The sequence below is a fragment of the Centropristis striata genome, chromosome 19 (assembly GCF_030273125.1).
Source record: "Centropristis striata isolate RG_2023a ecotype Rhode Island chromosome 19, C.striata_1.0, whole genome shotgun sequence".
Lineage (NCBI taxonomy): Eukaryota > Metazoa > Chordata > Actinopteri > Perciformes > Serranidae > Centropristis > Centropristis striata.
Window position 1 is genome coordinate 28,905,909 of NC_081535.1, and position 19,887 is coordinate 28,925,795.

At 40.4% G+C, this 19,887-nt stretch overlaps 1 protein-coding gene across 5 annotated transcripts in view; it reads right to left on the minus strand.

The window, feature by feature from the left end:
- The window catches only part of scarb1 (scavenger receptor class B, member 1), a 53,082-nt gene that overhangs the window by 14,862 nt on the left and 18,333 nt on the right, over positions 1 to 19,887 (minus strand). For all 5 annotated transcript variants that reach the window (XM_059358019.1, XM_059358018.1, XM_059358020.1 and 2 more), the window contains 6 exons: positions 19,036 to 19,177; positions 18,742 to 18,945; positions 15,719 to 15,814; positions 15,520 to 15,635; positions 15,267 to 15,433; positions 13,507 to 13,625 (listed from right to left, as the gene is read on the minus strand). In XM_059358019.1, the coding sequence (XP_059214002.1) occupies positions 13,507 to 13,625; positions 15,267 to 15,433; positions 15,520 to 15,635; positions 15,719 to 15,814; positions 18,742 to 18,945; positions 19,036 to 19,177 (844 nt within the window). The remainder of the gene's footprint in view (positions 1 to 13,506; positions 13,626 to 15,266; positions 15,434 to 15,519; positions 15,636 to 15,718; positions 15,815 to 18,741; positions 18,946 to 19,035; positions 19,178 to 19,887) is intronic.

Here is a 19,887-nt window from a genome sequence, read left to right on the forward strand (position 1 = left end):
GCTGGAAACAATAAATCACTGTTTAGTTTTCTGACAACGCCCCGAAACTAAGCCTTTTATAAATCTGACAGGACTAAAAAATTGCCTCAGTCAGGCTGTAACGCTGGCACAGTTGCCTCACATTGAGGGAGTCATTTTGTAAAAGCTGTGTGCAGTTTGTGTGACAGCCTGTCATGAGAAGAGAAGAACATTTTGGACTGGAAAATGATATCTGAAGTAGAAAAATGTTAATGCAAACATGCATACGATGATCATCTTTCACTCCTTTTTCTTTACTTTGAGGGATTTTAGCTCAGCAGATTTTAAAGCTGTGCTCTTGACATGTGGCTCTGATAAAACGTTCATATGAGCTGCAGTTAGCAGACAGGACAAACTGTAAGAAGCCAGCTGGTGGAAATAACTGAAAGTGCTGACACATGACAGACATGCTTGGCTTTGCTTTATGGTACAACTTGTTCCGTTCTATACTCTAAAGCCTCTCGTCTCTTCTGAAATGAAACAATAGAAAAATCTTTGGTTGAAGACCTCTGTAACTTCAGCTGCAGCCACTGTGCTCACATGTGACAGTTAAATCACTTTCAGACATCGAATAGTTGCTGCTGTGTGATATCTGGTCAGGGACAGTAAACAAACACGTTATTAGTCAGCAAAACCTGCTTTTACCTTTGCTTTATGACTAATGATTCCCTCTATTTTAACCTTCTGGTGGTGAAGTCATGCTGTCAACACCATGAAAGGTATAAAAGGCAACTTTTCTGCAATAACCCTCCTGTTATGTTGTGGGTCAAATTAACCCATTTCAAAGTTTTTGAAAGCCATGTAGAACCATTGTATTTTATATGCAAGTCTTTCCAATGTATATAAAAAAAAGTTTCAACATGCATTTTATTATGAAAAACAAGTGAATTATCCTCATTGAACCTCATTGACCTGTAAGAGGTAAAGAACACCATGGCACTAAATATTGATTGAGATGTTTAGTGATGGAGTTATTCATGAAATATAAACAATGTTTATTGGGACTGTAGTTTTTGACACATTTGAATAACTAAACTAGCCCTAGGTCAAATTGACCCACAAACATTACTGCTGTTCCTGAGAAACGGACATAACAGGAGGTTTAAAATGTTATTAAATATTGTGCTTTTAAAGCTTTAGGGGATATAATAGTAAATGGTAAAATGCTGTGATTTTCAGATTATAATTTAAATTGAAAAATATGTAAATTAAATGTGCTTTGAAACGCACAGTGTGTCATTTTCTGCCACTAATGCAGTCTCTCAATCGAAACACTAATAAAGTCAGCGTCTCCTGGTTAGGATTCCTTCAGTGGGCCAAATTATCCTCAGAGATAATGTAGAGTAAATAATGTGGTGAGAGTTAAGCTAGTATCTCTTTATGAGGGTCTCTAGAGGTACTATGTAGCTATTTGTATGACAAAGTGTGATTAAATAATGTAACCCTGAGTGATCTATATGATGTTATATGTATAATCAATATGCTGCAGAGATTTAACTGAAAGGTGGAGAAGTACTGGAAGAGAGGAGAAGTACAATAAGGCCTAGATAAGAATGTTAAGTTTGTGCCAGAAAAACACCTGTGATCTTTCGCCAGAGATGTTGTTTTAAGTGCTGGTAAGAATAAGAGAGAAGCAAGAATAAGAATAAGAAGCAAGGTTACCCAGCTGGGCAAGAAGCAGCATTTACAAGGGCTAAATACAGTAGCATACTCTGAGTGAGAAATGAAAAATAGAAAAGGCTCTGTGTATAGCAGACAGATGAGTAAGAAGTAAGAATATGGAAAAACTCTGTGGGAACTAACGGATCATTTTAAATCATAGTAAATAAAGCATAGAAAGGCCCTATGAGAACCAATGCGGGATTTTAAATCATGGCAATAGTTTCAACCCCTAAACATATTGATGTCTCTCTGCCAGGGGATGAGGTAATGCCACCTGCACCTAGGGGGGGCGGATATTTATATATAAATAAATAGAAATAAATAGGTTAAAGAAGGAAAAATACACAATAGTACAGTAAGAAGGTATAAAATAACCCAAAATAGTGAAATAAGGAGGGGTAAGAGAATATATGGCCAAAGATCGAATGAGTAGTGAGAGTGAAGAGGAAAATTAACCCCTGAACATATTACTACTGAGGGAGACATTGAAACCCATGGTATCAGAACTCATTTGTTGTTGGAACGGTCATAAATTGACGTATACGGCATAGAGCACTGGCAGACAGAACAGAAGATCTGTCAAAAGTTGTGACACCTCACTCGAATTCTTAATTTAACCCAAACCAAAAAGGAATTTCCTGCAGTGTCGTGGGAAGGAATAATACGTAGAATCTGGGCCCCACCCTAGCCACAATATTAGAGAGTTTGTGCCAAAATCCCCTAATTAAAGGCACCCTCCCGTTGCGCCCGTGGCTGGGCATTCCTGACGATTTAACCATCGCAGGAGTATACAGGAAAGTTTGAATACATAGTGAAAACCCGAGCCAAGGACAGGACTGAGAATTTGCTTTACAACTCCCCTAATGGTGGAAAAAAAGTTGGGATAACTGTTAGCAAAATAATAGTTCATATCAGAACCAGAGAAGAGGGACAGCCGGAACTTACTAGGCAGGATACGGGAGCTAAACAAGAGATCATGGGCGCTAAAATGATAAAAAGCGGAGGATTGTTAACCCCAGTAGAACTAGTAATAAGACAACACCCGGATTATGCCAAACAGATCCAAAAGTGCATGAAGAGGTGGAACAGACGTACAAATGGCAGACTGTGCTGGCCCACTAACGGGACGTTCGAAGCAGCATGCTGTAGAGAGGTGGAGGCCAACATCAAGCACTTTAAGGCCAAAGACACAAGTAACAGCAGAGAAGGGAAACGGGCCAGAGAAAGAGAGGTGCTCAGCTGGTTCAGAGAAACAGCCAGACAACATGTGATGGACGTCAAACAGATGCCAGCCATGATGGATAAAGAGGAGACGGAACAACAGACCACGCCTGCAGCACAAGGGGATATGACTCAGCCTCCACCATATGCGCCCCCTACAGTTCAGCCCATGATCCCACCTGTAGCTCACACCACTGCTCAGCCTCCTACAGCGCCCCCTGCTGGCCCATCCGGGACAGGACAATATCCACTAAGGGCACAGGGAGATACCACTGAAGGACGACTGATGGAAACATTTACAATTAACTGGAACACACAACCAAATGAAGAAGTATCTGGAGAAGAGGATAAAAAGAGCATGACCTCCAGTGACATTGTCCGAGATAAGGTGAGAAGATCTGGCAACAAGGTACACCACACTGAAGCTGAGCCTGACACAGTGTGCTCCAGTGATGACTCTTCTGACACAGAAAGCAGCAGCTCAGAGGGAAGAAGAAATAAAAGAGAGTATCAGGCAAGCAAACAACAACATCAAGATTACAGAACCTGTTGGACAGACTTGCTGTGTCAAAAAGCTCCTGTGCACATAGCTTGTGAAAACATATACATTGGACCACAAGGAGCGGCGGCAGCCGTTAACCTGAATGTGTGTGGGCGTGACTTAAGAGACTGGTTTGCTGTGCCTAACTCTGCCCCACATGTTACACTCATGACAACCAAAGGCTATGAGTCACACGATCTGGGACCAATGGTGAAGGCAGCGCAGCAAATACAGGAATGGAAATTCACAACTGACACACATGTGCAGACATCCCTTAATGGACAGTTCATGAAGATATCTGTGCGCACCTATGAAGAAGTACAACCTGTTCAGGTGCTGCTCAGTGAAAGGCCGCCTACTCAAATGCCACTTTCAGAAAAACATAATGAACTGTTAGGTAACATACCATCCGGGTTGTGGTCAAAACATAAAACAGATGTAGGATTAGTAAAATCTGCACAACCAGTAAAAATAAAAATAAAACAGGATGTTACCCTACCGTACAGGAAACAATATCCTCTGAAACCACATCAAGTAACAGGGATAGAAACAACAATCAAGGGCCTGGTAGCAGCAGGTGTGTTAAAACCAACCAAAAGTCCCTGTAACACTCCTATCTTTCCTATAAAGAAACCAAGCTCAGATGACTACAGACTGGTGCATGATCTACGCGCCATCAATGCAGTAGTGGGTGCAGAGATACCTATAGTACCAGATCCACACACATTACTTTCAAATATCCCTCATGACGCCTGCTGGTACACAGTCATTGATCTATGCTCAGCATTTTTCAGCGTGCCATTACATCCCGCATCACAGTTTCTGTTTGCATTCACATTCAAAGGACAACAATACACATACACACGCCTCCCACAGGGATATGTCGAGAGCCCATCGATTTTTAACAAAGTATTGTCAGATGATTTACAACACGTAAATGTCACTAGCATCGTTTTGCAGTATGTTGATGACTTGTTAGTTTGTAGCACATCTCAGGCGCAGTGTGAGCATGACTCAGTCCTGGTCCTGCAGGCTTTAGCAAAGGGGGGACAAAAAGTAAGTAAAGACAAATTACAATTTTGTCAGCCACAGGTTGAATATCTAGGCAGGCAACTGTGTGGCAGCAAGCGTGCTATTGCACCCTCTCAGATCGAAGCAGTGACAAAAGCCCCTAAACCACAAACGGTGGGGCAAATGCTCTCCTTTCTGGGGATGGCGGGGTTCAGCCGCCTGTGGATCTGCGACTACGCTATTAAAACAGCCCCGTTAAGAGGTTTGATACGAGCCGCGGGTCAGACGGACGGCTCAGCTACGCTACAGTGGCACCCTGAGGCAGAGGGAGCTTTTGAAGCCCTCAAAGCAGACATGCGAACAGCGCCAGCACTAGGTAATCCTAACTATGCTAATGTGTTCCTTTTATATGTTGCAGAAACAGCAGGTTATGCGTGTGCGGTTCTGATGCAGGACACTCCCAGTGGTAAGCAACCATTAGCATATTATAGCACCAAGCTGGATAACATTGAAACAGGTCTTCCTCCATGTTATCAGGGATTGGCAGCGGCAGCTTTTGCCTTTCAGAAAGCGTCAAGCATCACAATGGGACACCCGACTATTTTGTATACATCACATCAATTACATGCACTAATCACAAGTCCCAGATTTGTTTTGACACAGGCTCGACGGACAGGCTATGAGGTAATCCTTGCTGCCCCAGAGCTTACAGTACAAAGATGCACCACAATCAATCCTGCCACCCGGATGGTGACTCCTGTAGACGGGACACCACATGACTGTCTCCAGACAACAAATGAGTTCATGAAACCACGTAAAGATCTAGATAATCAACCAATAACTGCTGAAATAACTCTGTTTGTGGATGGTTCCTGTTTTAGAGATGCAGCAGGAAACCACGCTGGTTACGCCATAATACAGTTGCAGTCTGACGGCTCTTTCTATGAGGTACAAGCCACTAAACTTAACCAGCCTTGTTCAGCGCAGCTCGCAGAAATCAAGGCTTTGACTGCAGCATGTCACTTGGCAGCGGGTAAGACCCTAAATGTATATACAGACTCACAATACGCCTATGGCGTGTGCCATGTTTATGGCGTCACGTGGAAGCAAAGAGGTTTTTTAAGGGCAGATGGCTCTCCAGTAACTCATGGGGAAGCTATTTCAGCTCTGCTAGAGGCCATACACCTCCCTAAAGCACTTGCTATTATCAAATGCCCGGCCCACCAAAAAACTGACTCCCTGATAGCCAAAGGCAACAATTTAGCAGATGAAGCAGCTAAACGTGTAGCTACGCCCACATACATGGGACCACTTTTAATGGCAGAGAATCTGGAACCTATAACAAACATAACATCTCTTAAAGAAGCACAGGAAAGAGCCGGTCCGTGGTCACATCAAATATGGATCAAAAGAGGCGCAATTAAAATCCAAAATAATCCAGACCCACATAAAAATGGCCTCTGGCTCAGTGCGCAGGGACAATTTGTCCTCCCACCGGCATTGGTACCAATTGCCATTCAGGAAGCGCATGGTCAAGACCATGTCGCTAGGGGGGAGATATTGAGACGACTGCAAGCAGTCTGGTGGTCACCAATGTTGGCACACAGAGTTGATAGATGGATAAATGCATGCACGGTATGTAACACGAATAATGTCAGGAGAGCGTTCACGACACCGTTAGCACATGTTCCGGTGCCTGAAGGGCCATTTCACCATCTGCAAATGGATTACATAGATATGATAGACAGAAAGAATGGTTACAGGTACATTCTTGTGGTTGTGGACAGGTTTACCAAGTGGGTGGAAGCAGTTCCAACAAAAGGTCCAGATGCGAGGTCAGCAGCTAAGTTTCTGTGTAAAGAAGTTTTTCCACGGTTTGGAATACCAGATGTAATGAGCTCTGACAATGGTCCGCATTTTACAGCTAATGTGATGAAAATTGCCATGAAAATGCTAGGAATTAAGCAGAAATATGGCTGTGTGTATCACCCTCAGTCACAGGGACAAGTAGAACGAGCTAATGGAGTTTTGAAGAACAAAATCACAAAAATTATGGCTGACAGTGACCATAAGCTAAGCTGGGTGGAGGCATTGCCACTTGCTTTGATGAGCATGAGAACACAGTGTAACAGACTAACCCACCTAACACTGCATGAAGCACTAACAGGGAGACCGATGCCGGTCCCCTTTTACAGAGGACCCTATGAGGGGCCTCCGCTTGAACAATATCAACATGAATTCACCTATTATCTGAAACATCTAACGCAAATATACAAGGCTATCTTCCAACAGGTCAAAACTGTAATAGAGGCTAAGGCCACACAGTTCCCACCACTTCCCTCAGCAGGCGTGGCTCCCAGGTGACCCTTCTGAGCAATGGATGTCTCGGAGGCACGACCCGTCTCCTGCGCAGGGACCGAGCATGCTGCAGGTGCTGTTGGAACAACCCGCACCACCAAAACCAGGGCCAGGGAATCAACAGGTGAGACCATCCAAGTCTACTGCCAAAACTCCCCGGCACATGCAGCAGCCAGTGGCCCAGAAGTCTCTACAGCGCCAGTGGGAGGAGCAGATGATGATTGGAGAAGGATGGCCGGCGACTGAGGATATTGACGAATCCTCCTCATCGGACGAGGAGGAGAAGGAGGCCAACTACGTCCTACTGCAGCCAGGGGGAGGAGCAGAGGCATTGGCAAAAATGACCATGGCGGCATTCTCCAGGTACCTGAAGGGCCGTACCCCTGAAGAGGTTGCCAACCTCCGGAAGGAAAGGGCCAGAATCAAGGCCCGGATCAACTGGGCAGCAAAGCGTGACCGCCTCGAAGCGGCTGCAGCACAGAAGAGAGTGTGGGCTAGCACCAGGAAGACGCTGGAGAGAGCATGGGCTGTTGAAAGAGAGGCAATGAAACAGGAGTGGGCCAGCGAGCGGGAGAGATTGCTGGCCAGATGGAGGCACGAGATGGAAATCCGGGTTGACAAACAAAACCTGGTGAGGCGCCTCCTACGTGAGCTGGAAATCTACAGACGCCACACTCGGGAACTCTCCCCTAATGCGCCATGTCGTGTGGCACTAACTCGGGCATTGGCTGATATGATCGCCGACGAAGACAACCTGCCCACTCACCGCAGCCCAGCACCCTCTCCTCGAAGCCCATCACCCTCATATTCACCCACCACTCCTATCCGCTTACCAAGCCCTGATGAGGGACCCGGGGTCCCTATCCTCTACATCTGAGGCCTTCCTGGACCTGAGGAACGCTGAGAACCCCATCACCAGGCATCACATGTAACCTCTCCCTGGTGGTGGCATTCCACTGTGCGTCTGGCACATGGAGCAAAAGATCTTCATCTCAGCAGATTTAATTTCTTTTTACCATGGTATAATCATGTTTACTTTATATGACTCAAAATGTGTGATGTATTGTAGCTCCCTTTTGGAGATTTCATAGTAAAGGTTTAATTGTCACACTACATTTGATAAAGTTAGTCAAACACTAGTAAAGGTTTAATTGTCACACTACATTTGATAAAGTTAGTCAAACACTAGTAAAGGTTTAATTGTCACACTACATTTGATAAAGTTAGTCAAACACTGGTAAAGGTTTTGATTGTCACATTACATTTATCTACTGTATCACCGCACTAAGATTTGTGTGAATATATACTGGACCAGTGTGCTGGAATTATATATCCTGTGTGACCTCATATATATATACTACTGTAACGCTAAAACGCTTGGGAAACGAGTTTAAGGCTTGCACCTAGTCCTTGTGAGAGCTGGCATAACTCCCACTTAAGCTGTAAAAATGGATCCTTGTCAATAGTGATAAAGTGAACCTAGTAGGGTGGCTACGGCCATCTTTAGACGGCGACATTACTGAGATGTGACTAATTAAGTCACATAGGGGGGATAATGTAGAGTAAATAATGTGGTGAGAGTTAAGCTAGTATCTCTTTATGAGGGTCTCTAGAGGTACTATGTAGCTATTTGTATGACAAAGTGTGATTAAATAATGTAACCCTGAGTGATCTATATGATGTTATATGTATAATCAATATGCTGCAGAGATTTAACTGAAAGGTGGAGAAGTACTGGAAGAGAGGAGAAGTACAATAAGGCCTAGATAAGAATGTTAAGTTTGTGCCAGAAAAACACCTGTGATCTTTCGCCAGAGATGTTGTTTTAAGTGCTGGTAAGAATAAGAGAGAAGCAAGAATAAGAATAAGAAGCAAGGTTACCCAGCTGGGCAAGAAGCAGCATTTACAAGGGCTAAATACAGTAGCATACTCTGAGTGAGAAATGAAAAATAGAAAAGGCTCTGTGTATAGCAGACAGATGAGTAAGAAGTAAGAATATGGAAAAACTCTGTGGGAACTAACGGATCATTTTAAATCATAGTAAATAAAGCATAGAAAGGCCCTATGAGAACCAATGCAGGATTTTAAATCATGGCAATAGTTTCAACCCCTAAACATATTGATGTCTCTCTGCCAGGGGATGAGGTAATGCCACCTGCACCTAGGGGGGGCGGATTTGGAGCAGCCCCTAGGAGGAGAAATCTAAAGAATTAACAAATTTTATTGGAGGAAAGGTCATAATAAATATTAATGATGGGATGGACAGATGTGTGTGATTTCTCTATAATAACTCATGTAAGTGTCATTCGAGTTAGAGAGCTCATGGACTGCACCTTGTGTGTATCATATTTGTTCTCTCCACTTTTTATCGATAATAAAGTGTGTCACAAGATCTTGGACTCCTGCTTGAAGATTTTTGAGACTTGTTAGAGAGTTTTTTGGAGCTGTTTTCCAACGGGGCTTTTGATTTATTGTTAAAGATAAGAGAAGTAATTTTTTCCAATTGGACTCCTTTAAAAACTAATTTATGAGCTATTTGACCTACAACTTGGACCAATAAATTACACAACAGTCTCCTCCTTTCCAATACAAACAGATCCGCTAATTAAATCTGTTAAGTCAGGCACAGGACGTCCTGGAGGGGCTGCAAGCCTCAATTTGCTCCTCTCGTTTCTCTGATAACTATAACCAGATTGTCTGATGACAAATATCTCTCATTTGGTTAAAGCTGCATCATAAAAATGTGACTTAAAACTGGATGAAAAGTTTTATTTATGACAAATTGTGGCAGAGGACAGGCTAACACCTGTGACACACAAGTGTCTCCACTGACAGGTGACCAGATGAAACGTTACCTTGATTAAAATGACAGATTTTAGCTGCAGCTCACGTTTGATCAGCTTGTTTCTCTGATACCTTCAGATTCAGACGTCTGAGAACTGAAATAAAAAGTTAAAAACCACCAAGATCTCTTCTCCTCTAAAGTGAACTGTTTTTTGTGGTTTAAAAAAACTCTGATATATAATTGCAAGATTAAATTCTTTGTATTTTTCACGGCTTCAGAAATTTGGATGTCGGGCAGCGACACATTAGGAATGTGTATTTGTATTTCTTGCTTTTATCAAAATGAAAATATAACCTAAGTGTTAAAAAAACCCCACCAAGATCTAAAAAATGTATCATCATAAAGAAAAAGTCTAAATTTATGACAGCTTTGGGCTGATAACTTGGTGGGGATATGAAGCTTCTCACAGGATTGATTAAAATGACAGATTTCCCTGGTTTAAATAGTAATGTTAAATGGTAAAATAATGTGGAAAATTAGGTCGGCTGAGTCATTGATTTCCTTAAGTCTCTTCTTAAAACATACTTTTATCGGAGAGCCTTTCCTGATTCTAACTGAACTTGACCTTCCCTTAACTGTCTTTTAATTGCACACATTGATGTCATTTTCTGAAAAATGCTCTAAAATTAAAGATTTCTATTATTGTTATAAGTTTCTTATAGGTCACTTTAAATCACCCTACTTTGGCAGGCATGACCAAACTCTTGTGTAAAGCGCCGTGTGGCTGCAGGTAGGCCCGTCACAACTTTTTGTGCATTTTTATGTTTAAAGTAATGCTGCAAATGTTTGAAAGGCAGCACGAATTGCCAAAAAACCCCAACTATATTTCCCAAGCAGCCATTCCAGCTGTTTATACGTTATCTTAATAATATAATACATAATGATTATCTCATTACAATGTTTTGTTAACAGAGCCTGAAAGTCTACTTTATTTGTTTTGGTTGTAGCTTATTTATTTATGTTTTATTTTCCAGGATATTTTAATATTTCTTTTCCATATTTCAATTACAATGTTGAATATTCTCCAGATTTAAAAATGCATTGCTGTGGAAAAGTATTTACTTATTATGCTCTAATATCGTCATAAAACTAAAACAACATCGATACAACAATACTATCATTTATCGTGATAGTTTCTGGGAAAATACATTTTCCAAAAAAATGTGTTATTGTGACAGGCCTAGCTGCCGGTTTTTGACCTGATTTGACTAATGAACACTTTGAACTGAGATCAGGTGATTAAATGACTCCTGTTAGATAATATAACTGCAGTCACAGTCAGAGTTTGGACATGTCTGCACTTATTTAGACATATAAAGGACTGGGCATGACATCTTCATACTACGGATTCTTTATGACTCCAAGAAATAGCTTCATAAAATCCCACGCCAAGTGATTTCCCTTAATTATTAACATGATATCAATGCAGACTTCCTGGATTCGTAGCCTGCTCTCCTTGGAACCAGGTTATACGAGCTTCGATCTGCACGGCGTCAAACCGTTTTGTTATCGAACCTGATTTTTTTATTGGAGCCATAGAACTTTTTCTAACGACCCTTAATTCACAAACAACTGCAATTACGGAGAAATAGCCCAATTTCCAATTAGCTTATCATAACGCAGGTTACAGCCAAAAGCTCTGCAGGTGAGTTTACACAGAGTTGTGTAAGGAGCTGAATCACAGCAGTGTTACATCAGTGACACGACTGTAATGTAAGTATCATCAGTGACCTTTTACTGTTATTGCACAGCAGTAAAGTCAGATATCATCGAGTTCATTCAGGTACTTCTCAGGGACAGTTCACCACTGTAATCAGCAGGAGGTCAAAATCAACAAATATGATGATAATTATAATCACCTTGACTTACATGACTGCATGATGATAACCAGCTTTGGTACAAAGAATCTAGAGTGACTTCCTCTAAACTGGCCAGTTTATTTCTTGCTGAACTCTCAACACAGATAGATAAAATACATAATAATTTATTGGTATACACACACAAGATGATACTGGTTTAATATTAAACTAAAAAACCAAGAGCTGTGTTATGATATCTTGACGGGATAGGGGTGAAATAATGTTTCAGAGTTATCGATGGAAAAACTGACGAGTCTCTCTTTTACAGACATGCCCACTTTATGCTGATAACATGCAGTTTCGGGCAGTAAAATGTGTTGTTCTGTCCTTCTGCATGTGACCATTTGTGCATCCTGGGGTCCCTAAACAGTCTGTGAGCTGCATAAATCGGGTCTGAGACTTGAGAATTCAATGAGCCCAATTTTATTCAATCTCTATATCTTGTCGGGAAATCACAAAGGAAAAACAGGCATGCCCACTTTATGCCCGTTAATTCCATTTAGTATAAATGTGTTTAAACAGTCTGTGAGCTGCATAAATTGGGAGACAACAAGACAAAACTCTATGTGGGACCCCTGTCTGCTTTTCTCTTTTGAATATAATACTTTATTAAAACTATTTGGACTGTTTTAGATGTAACATGCCCACTTTATGCACTTTATCAGATGCTGTTTGGGGCAGAAACATCTGCCCTGTGTTTCTCCTGCAGTAAAATGTGTTATTTTGTCCTCTTGTATGTGAGTATTTGTGCATCCTGGGGTCCCTAAACAGTCTGTGAGCTGTGAAACTTGAGCTCAGTGTATAAAATTATCTTCTATGGCCTCTAGAATAATCATAGCCTCATGAAACTTTACAAGCACAAACTAGAGAGCTAGAGCATTCAGCAGATGGATGATGAATTTAACCCTCCTGTTATGTTGTGGGTCAAATTAACCCATTTCCCATATATATTTTAAAAAATATATATTTTTCAAAGCCATGTAGAACCATTGTATTTTATATGTAGGTCTTTCCAATGTATATAAAAACAGGTTAACATGCATTTATTATGAAAAACAAGTGAATTATCCTCATTGATCTGTAAGAGGTAAAGAACACCATGGCACTCAATATTGATTGGTATGGTTAGTGATGGAGTTATTAATGAAATATAAACAATGCTTATTGGAACTTTTTAGTTTTTGACACATTTGGATAATTAAAGTAGCCCCAGGTCAAATGGACCCACAAACATTACTGCTGTCTTAATGTGGGATTCTGTAGGCCCCCCCGAGAATAGGTATGGACTTTATATACTTCCATCAAAATGTTTTAGGCCCTTATACACTCTCTCGGCATTTCAACAGGTGCATTTACACACAGTTGGAAGTTATAAAAAACAGATGTGACTCTTCACCTACTGTCTACCTGAGACTCTTCTGTCTACAAGAAGATAACAACTTGCACTCAATGATGCAGAAAACATTTCAAGTGTGTGATATGTAATCAGTCCACCTCTGATGAATGCAGGTCTCAGGGACAACAGCCGCACTAAAACAGTCTGATGTAACGCAATGACATACCACTGAAAAAGTTTGGAAAAAGGTCTAACTTGTGTTTACAGAAATCATGTCCCTGCAGCCACGGCTGGGGAGCCATGAAGCAATTCTAAGTACAGTTAATCCTCCAAACCTCACAACCAACATCTGCGATATAACACAGTTATCAGATGTGACAGGAGCAAAAAACGCCCTGAAATGGTTTGTTGAGGTTGTTGTTATGAATTGTTTCATTATGAATAATAAAGATATGTGTCTGAAGTTATGCAATAGATGAGATAGATAGAAATATTTGTTTATTGGGCTTTTTGCCGCACTAAATGTTAGCTTAAATGGAACTGATCAGCCTGAGAGAGCTGCATCTGCAAATTATTTTCATGCAATTTATTTGATTGAAGTCTGTGTGTGTGTGTGTGTGTGTGTGTGTGTGTGTGTGTGTGTGTGTGTGCTCACAGGGTGGATGTCTATGAAGAGACCGTGCTCTTCCTCGGTTGGATCCAGGCCGCTCACGTAGTCCCGCAGCACCGGATCGGCGTTAAAGAAGTGAGGATGAGAGATGAAGACTGGAGAGTCTGAAGCACAAGAAACAAAATGGTTAAGTTATTATGCAGGACCACAAATCTCTTCACAGCTAAAAGGGAAAAAATGTTAAAATGAAGCACGATCATCAAGGTTCTGCATGAAGGGGTTAACTCACGTTTGGCCAAATCTCAGGTGTCTAAACCAGAAATTAAAGTTTCGCTACATAAAATTAGATTCACATTTTTAGACTTTTATCTTTGCTCGTGAATTACTACATTATTTAACTTCTTCAGGCTCCTAAAAAGTAAGTAACGTAGCAAGTAAAACCAAAAACATTTAGTATATTTTATACCTTCCTCACCAAACAAAGGTTGAGAACCACTGGACGAAAGACTTCAGATGTCAGACTGACGAGTAAATGCATAAAGAATAGATAGTAGCCGCAAACAAGTCCATATATATGTTAGAGCTGTGAATCCCCAGAGGCCCCATGGTATGATTTTATCCTGATACTTGAGTCACGATACGATATTATTGAGATTTTAAGCATTTTGTGATATGGTGAGTATTTTGATACAATATATTGTGATTTAACTGTTTAACTGCATTTTGTGTCCACAAAATTAAATTAAATCAAGAATTGTTTTGTCTAATAGTAGAAAATTCTCAGTCTATTCATCTCACTTCAGTCTTTTTATTTCTCCACAATGAGAGTCAAACCCACAGACTGACCAACAAAGTATTCAGTCAAACTGAACTGAACTGATATCAAACATGTATGGACGACAACAACTGCAGCATTTTATTAAACTTTCACAAACAACAAGCTTCACTGCTCTCAATGTTTTTAAATGAAACATAGAAGAAGCCGAACTTTGCAGCGTTATTTCGACAACTCCCAGACACGATATCCTGACCGACATGGTGCCTATAGATTTCTTAGATCTAGTTTCATATGATACCAGTATCTCCAGTATATTCACAAAAGTGAGCCCACTACGGCCTCCGGAAAGAAAAAAAAAAAAACGGTGAAAATACTGACAGCCCACAGTGCTAAATACCAATACGGTCATGAAACGATATAATATTGCCACGCAAAAACACTGCGATACTACACTTTATCGATTTTTCCCCCACCTCATATATATGTGGTAACATATAAATGCATTAGTTGTAAGTGATGAAGCCCTGAATATAATCCCCAGAGGACACATGCAAGAGGTCTGCACACTTGATTAAATGAATTGCAACAGAGTCAGGGATACCTTTCTCCCTGTGAGGGAATTATTATTTATCTTTGGTTTGTGCAGATTTAGCAGCTGATTTAGCGATTGTTTTGTGAATTCGCCACAGAGTGAATATTTATTCCACTTTTTTCAGTTCAGTTCAGTTCAGCTTTTATTTCGAACATGTGCGAGTAACACAACAAAGTAAACACAAAAACAAATACATCCAATGACAATAATCAAAAAAAATAAAAAAATAGCAATAGTCAAAACAAAAGCTGTAATGTGAACGCAACATGTCCGAAAAGGAGTAGGATGAAGCATATGCTTATTTAAACACTTTGAGTGTCTTAAGCAAAGCAGAGTCTACCTCATGTCCATTTTCTAATCTTTACTGTGACATCAGGTGCCACAGAGTATAAAAATAACAAAACTATGTGACCTGAAGTGTCTGTGTTCACTCACCGTGCCTGCAGCTGCTGACGTTCAGCAGCCCCGACTGTCTGCAGGGACAGAAACCTTCATTTGGAGCGTAATCTGTCCCGTTGGCAAACAGAGTTTTTGGTGCTACATATCGATAGAGAGGGATACCCTTCAGCTGTCCATCACGCTGGTAAACGAGCTCCATAGATCTGAAATAAAAACACAGGAAAAAGGTTTTTTTTTTTAATAAGTTTGCAAAGAGAATAAAGAGAGAAAGAAGTGAGAGAGTTTTTACCGGCAGGCGTCGGGGCTGTAGAAAGGTAACGTGCTCTCTCTGGTCATGAAGGGAGGCCACATCTGTCCAGCTGTCCCGTTGATCATGTTACACTGAGGAGTCGCCCAGTTGTTGAGCTGTCGGCAGAGAGGAGGACAGTGAGCTGGGAGAGAAAAACATCCTGGATGATTAATAACAAAACCTGCAGGAGTCGCCTCACCTTCGTCAGGCCGTTCCACGAGTCCACCTTGTGCACCTTCCTGATGTCGGTCTGTCCGGTGTAGATGGTGAACAGGCCGGTGTTGGAGTTGTTGAACTAAGAGATAAAATGAATCTGTATGAGTTTATTAATCTCTAACTGAATAAATAATACAAGCTCAGTGCAACATAACATCTTAAAAGTGCTGAAAGATGAGCAGAGATGAAGAAATCGTCACGCTTCAGAGAGAATTAGGTGATCGTTTCGCAATTTTGCTTGGCGGGTGACTAAGGAACAATTTTCTGATTACCGGATAAAGTCCCCCATGTAAGCCAATCAGATACTGGCAAGCACAAAATGTACCAAATACCACGAGCATCATTTCATTGGCAATAGAATTGAAATGATCTGTCCCCTTAACCATTTTAGAGTTGCAAAATCCTCCCTCATAGTCCCCCCTTTTCCACCAAACCACTCAACTGTTCCACCAGTTTTTGAGAGAAACCATTGTAATCACAAGGTTGTTGCATAACGACAGTAAACCGAAGCACCGAGAGGCAGATTGCGTTCATGAACTAAACCTCCTGGAGTTTATTCCATTATCTCACCAGCACCACAAGTACCATGAGACCCTTCTTCTCTCAGTGCTTATTTTGTTTTGAAGCTCAGTAAAAAGTGATTAAAAGTAAATGTGAAGTCAAACTCTCCGGACGAATTCACTCCAGCTGCTGATAACACTCAGATCTTTGCATCACTAGCACAGCGCTGTCTGTCTCAAGTTCTCATTCACAAAAAATGTTGCATTATTGACATTAAAGCAAAAATACGCCCTTTAACCCTTTGGAGTTTTTGGCTATTCTGTCAGCTTTTGACTCCTTTTCATTCTGCCTGTATATACCACTTAAAGAAATGTTTAACATGCCATGTTGGGTTTATATTTTCAGCAAAACCTCACCGACAGTCATGGAAAAAATTATTAGACCATTGTATTCTTTAATTTCTTGTTCATTTTAATGCCTGGTACAACTAAAGGTATATTTGTTTGGACAAATATAATGATAACAACAAAACTAGTAAAAAAAAAGTTTAATTTAAGAGCTAAAATCGAGACATTTTTTCATGGTTTTCTTGATAATGATTTTGGTTATTATCCAGAAAACCAAGGAAAATGTCTAGATATCAGCTTTAAAATTAAACTCTTATCAGCTTTTTTGTTGTTATTATATTTGTCCAAACAAATATACCTTTAGTTGTACCAGGCATGAAACTGAAGAAAACGAGGGTGGTCTAATCATTTTTTCCATGACTAAATATCATAATTTTTTTCACTTTGGCTTACTGGACCAACATTTTAAACACACAAAAAAAAATAATTTCATTGGCTACAAATCTAACATCTAAAGAGGTAAAATGAGGAGAACATCTTATTCTATACATTTATACTCGTGGAGTTTGAAAGCAGGACTTTAGAGGGAAACTCGCTCACGTCATCGAGAAGTCGTCTCAGGCACTTCCGTTGTCTCCAGAGGATTCAAATGTTTTGCATTGCACGCAATTTTTCCGTTATCCATTGTTAATTTGCCTGAAGCGGTTTTGCACCATTGTGGACAATAACGTTGTATTCTTTTATCCAAGGCCTCCAATTTTACAGCTGGTAAACGGTCACAAGAGGTCGATAAACTCTGCAGCGAAACGTTTTCACTGACACTGCTGCAGACAGGATTTCCCTCTCTGCATGCACATGAGGACAACGTTGTTTTGTAACAGCAGGACGCTAAAGTTGCATCTAAATTGATGCCTAATGGTAAATGCTGTGTGTATATTTTTGATTTTTCACAAATAAAATTAACCTTTGCTCAAAATTGGGTACTTTTTGCATGCATGATCACAGTTTAAGTCCTCTTTATGTTGTTGTTTTTGTCAGTAAGAACACTAAGCCTTTAAAACTCTGGAGTCAGCGAAAGTGCTGGTGCATGACTTGTTGCTGACGTCCTGCTGTAAAACCTTCAGCAGCCTGTTTCCCTCAGCTTCCCTCTAAAGTTCTGGCTTCAAACAACTTGGACGCCCGGATGTGCGAGGACACTGACGTGTCTGTCGCCGCTTTGCAATCTGTCGCAAATGAGGCCAGTTTGTGTTTGATGATGATTGGCCATGTAAAACCGGAGATAAGGTCAAATATATTTAGTATAAACATATACAGGTGCATCTCAATAAATGAGAATATAATAGAAAAAGTTTATTTATGTCAGTAATTAAATTAAAAAAGTGGAAATAACACTTTATATAGATCCATTACACACAGAATGAACCATTTCATGTCTACATTTATTTAATTTCTTCTAATTATAATGATTATGGCTTACATTTAATGAAGACCTAAAATTCAGTGTCTCAAAAAACATTTAATATTACAAAAGATCAATTTTAAAAAGTATGTTTAATATGTAAATGTTGGCCTCTGAAAAGTATGTCATCTATATGACTCAATAGTTGGTTGGGGCTGTTTGACTTGAACTAATGGAAATTACTTTTCCATCATATTCTAATTAATTGAGATGAACCTGTAGAACTAGAAGATTAAGATTAATTACTTTTATTAATCCCACAATGGGGAAATTCAACCTCTGCATTTAACCCATCCTTTTTTACACACAAGTGAACACACCATGCAAGGAGCAGTGGGCAATGCCCGGGGAGCTGTGCAGGGGTTATGTGCCTTGCTCAAGGGCACTCCAGTCCTTGACCTGTCAGTACTGGGATTCGAACCGGCAACTCTCCAGTTACAAGCCCGATTCCTAACCTCTAGGCTACGGACTCCTGTTCTCCTTTTTTTACCTCTTAGATTTGTAAAAAAAACAACCATAATTTTCAAAGTTAGAAAATAATGACCAGGTCATATAAACAAGGTTGTGCTGAAAAACATGAAAGACATGATTTTTTTTTAAGTATTCAAAAATGGACAAACTAGAAGAAAACTCCACAGGGTTGTTGACGTGGACGGAGCCATAAAACTGGACTTAATAAACCATTTTAAACACACTTACTTCAGCAAAGAGCCCAAACTTCCCCGTCATGGGCAGCATGCCGGGGAAGTGTTTATTGAGGAACTCGACCAGTTGGCTGTCGTAACCCCACATCAACTCCTCCACCCTTTTGGTCAGGAAGGGCCCCTCGTTGAAATTCTTGAAGGAGGCGCTGATCATTAAACGCACCAGGTAGGGCAGCTTCTCCATCATGATGGCGGCGCCCTGACAACACACATCAGATGGGAGTGAAGACACCGACGGGAAGGACTGTGAGCAGATTTACTGCAGAGAGAAGTAGTAATGGTGTCTCACCAGCACCAGCATGTTGGGGATGGTGACCACGTCGGACTCGTTCCCTGAAGACATGGTGGGCTCAAAGAAGTACTGTCTGTACTCCCTGTAGGACACCGTGCCGTTGGAGTGGAAGGTGATGTTGTCTTTCTGGATTTTTTTTCTGAAAAAAGGAAAGAGAAATATTAAAAATGACACTTTTGACTCCCTCACTTTTATAGTTTTCTCCTCAGACTGTCCAGAAGATCTGAGGTCATAAAAATGTTGATACTCTCATCTGAGCTGCCTTCAGTTATCACCCTATGCCCGTAATAATTAGCTTCACCAGCAGCAACAAGTGGTGCAGCAGCAAGTTTTGTGGGATTCCAGATTTGTCTTTTTCCCCAAAAAATATTATACATTTTTAAATCTCTGGGGGTGATTTTACTTGTTTTTTGTGGCGATTTTTGAAAATTGGCACAGTACTGATATATTTAGTGACATAATATGTACATAGATAGGACAAGAAAAACATAACTATAATATAAAAATAATAATAATAAAAAATAATTGAAAAACCCCCCACAAAAAACAGCAGGCAACCAGACAAAAATGTGTAAAAAAAAAAAGAATAAAATTTAAATTTTTTTTATTTTTATAAATAACTGACTTTTTACGACACCATTTATTTCTATAATTTGGTTATGAACCATAACATCTAGAAAAAATGAATACAATTATTGTTTTGTCTGGTGAGTGTGATGGAGGATTTTGAATCTGGCAAAGATTGAAGTTAAATCTAATTTTGTTCAAAATCTTTAATTGATTTTATTCTGGTTTTACTGAGTCGAAAATTTTTAGTTACATGTGTTTCGCACTTTGTCTCTGTCTGTT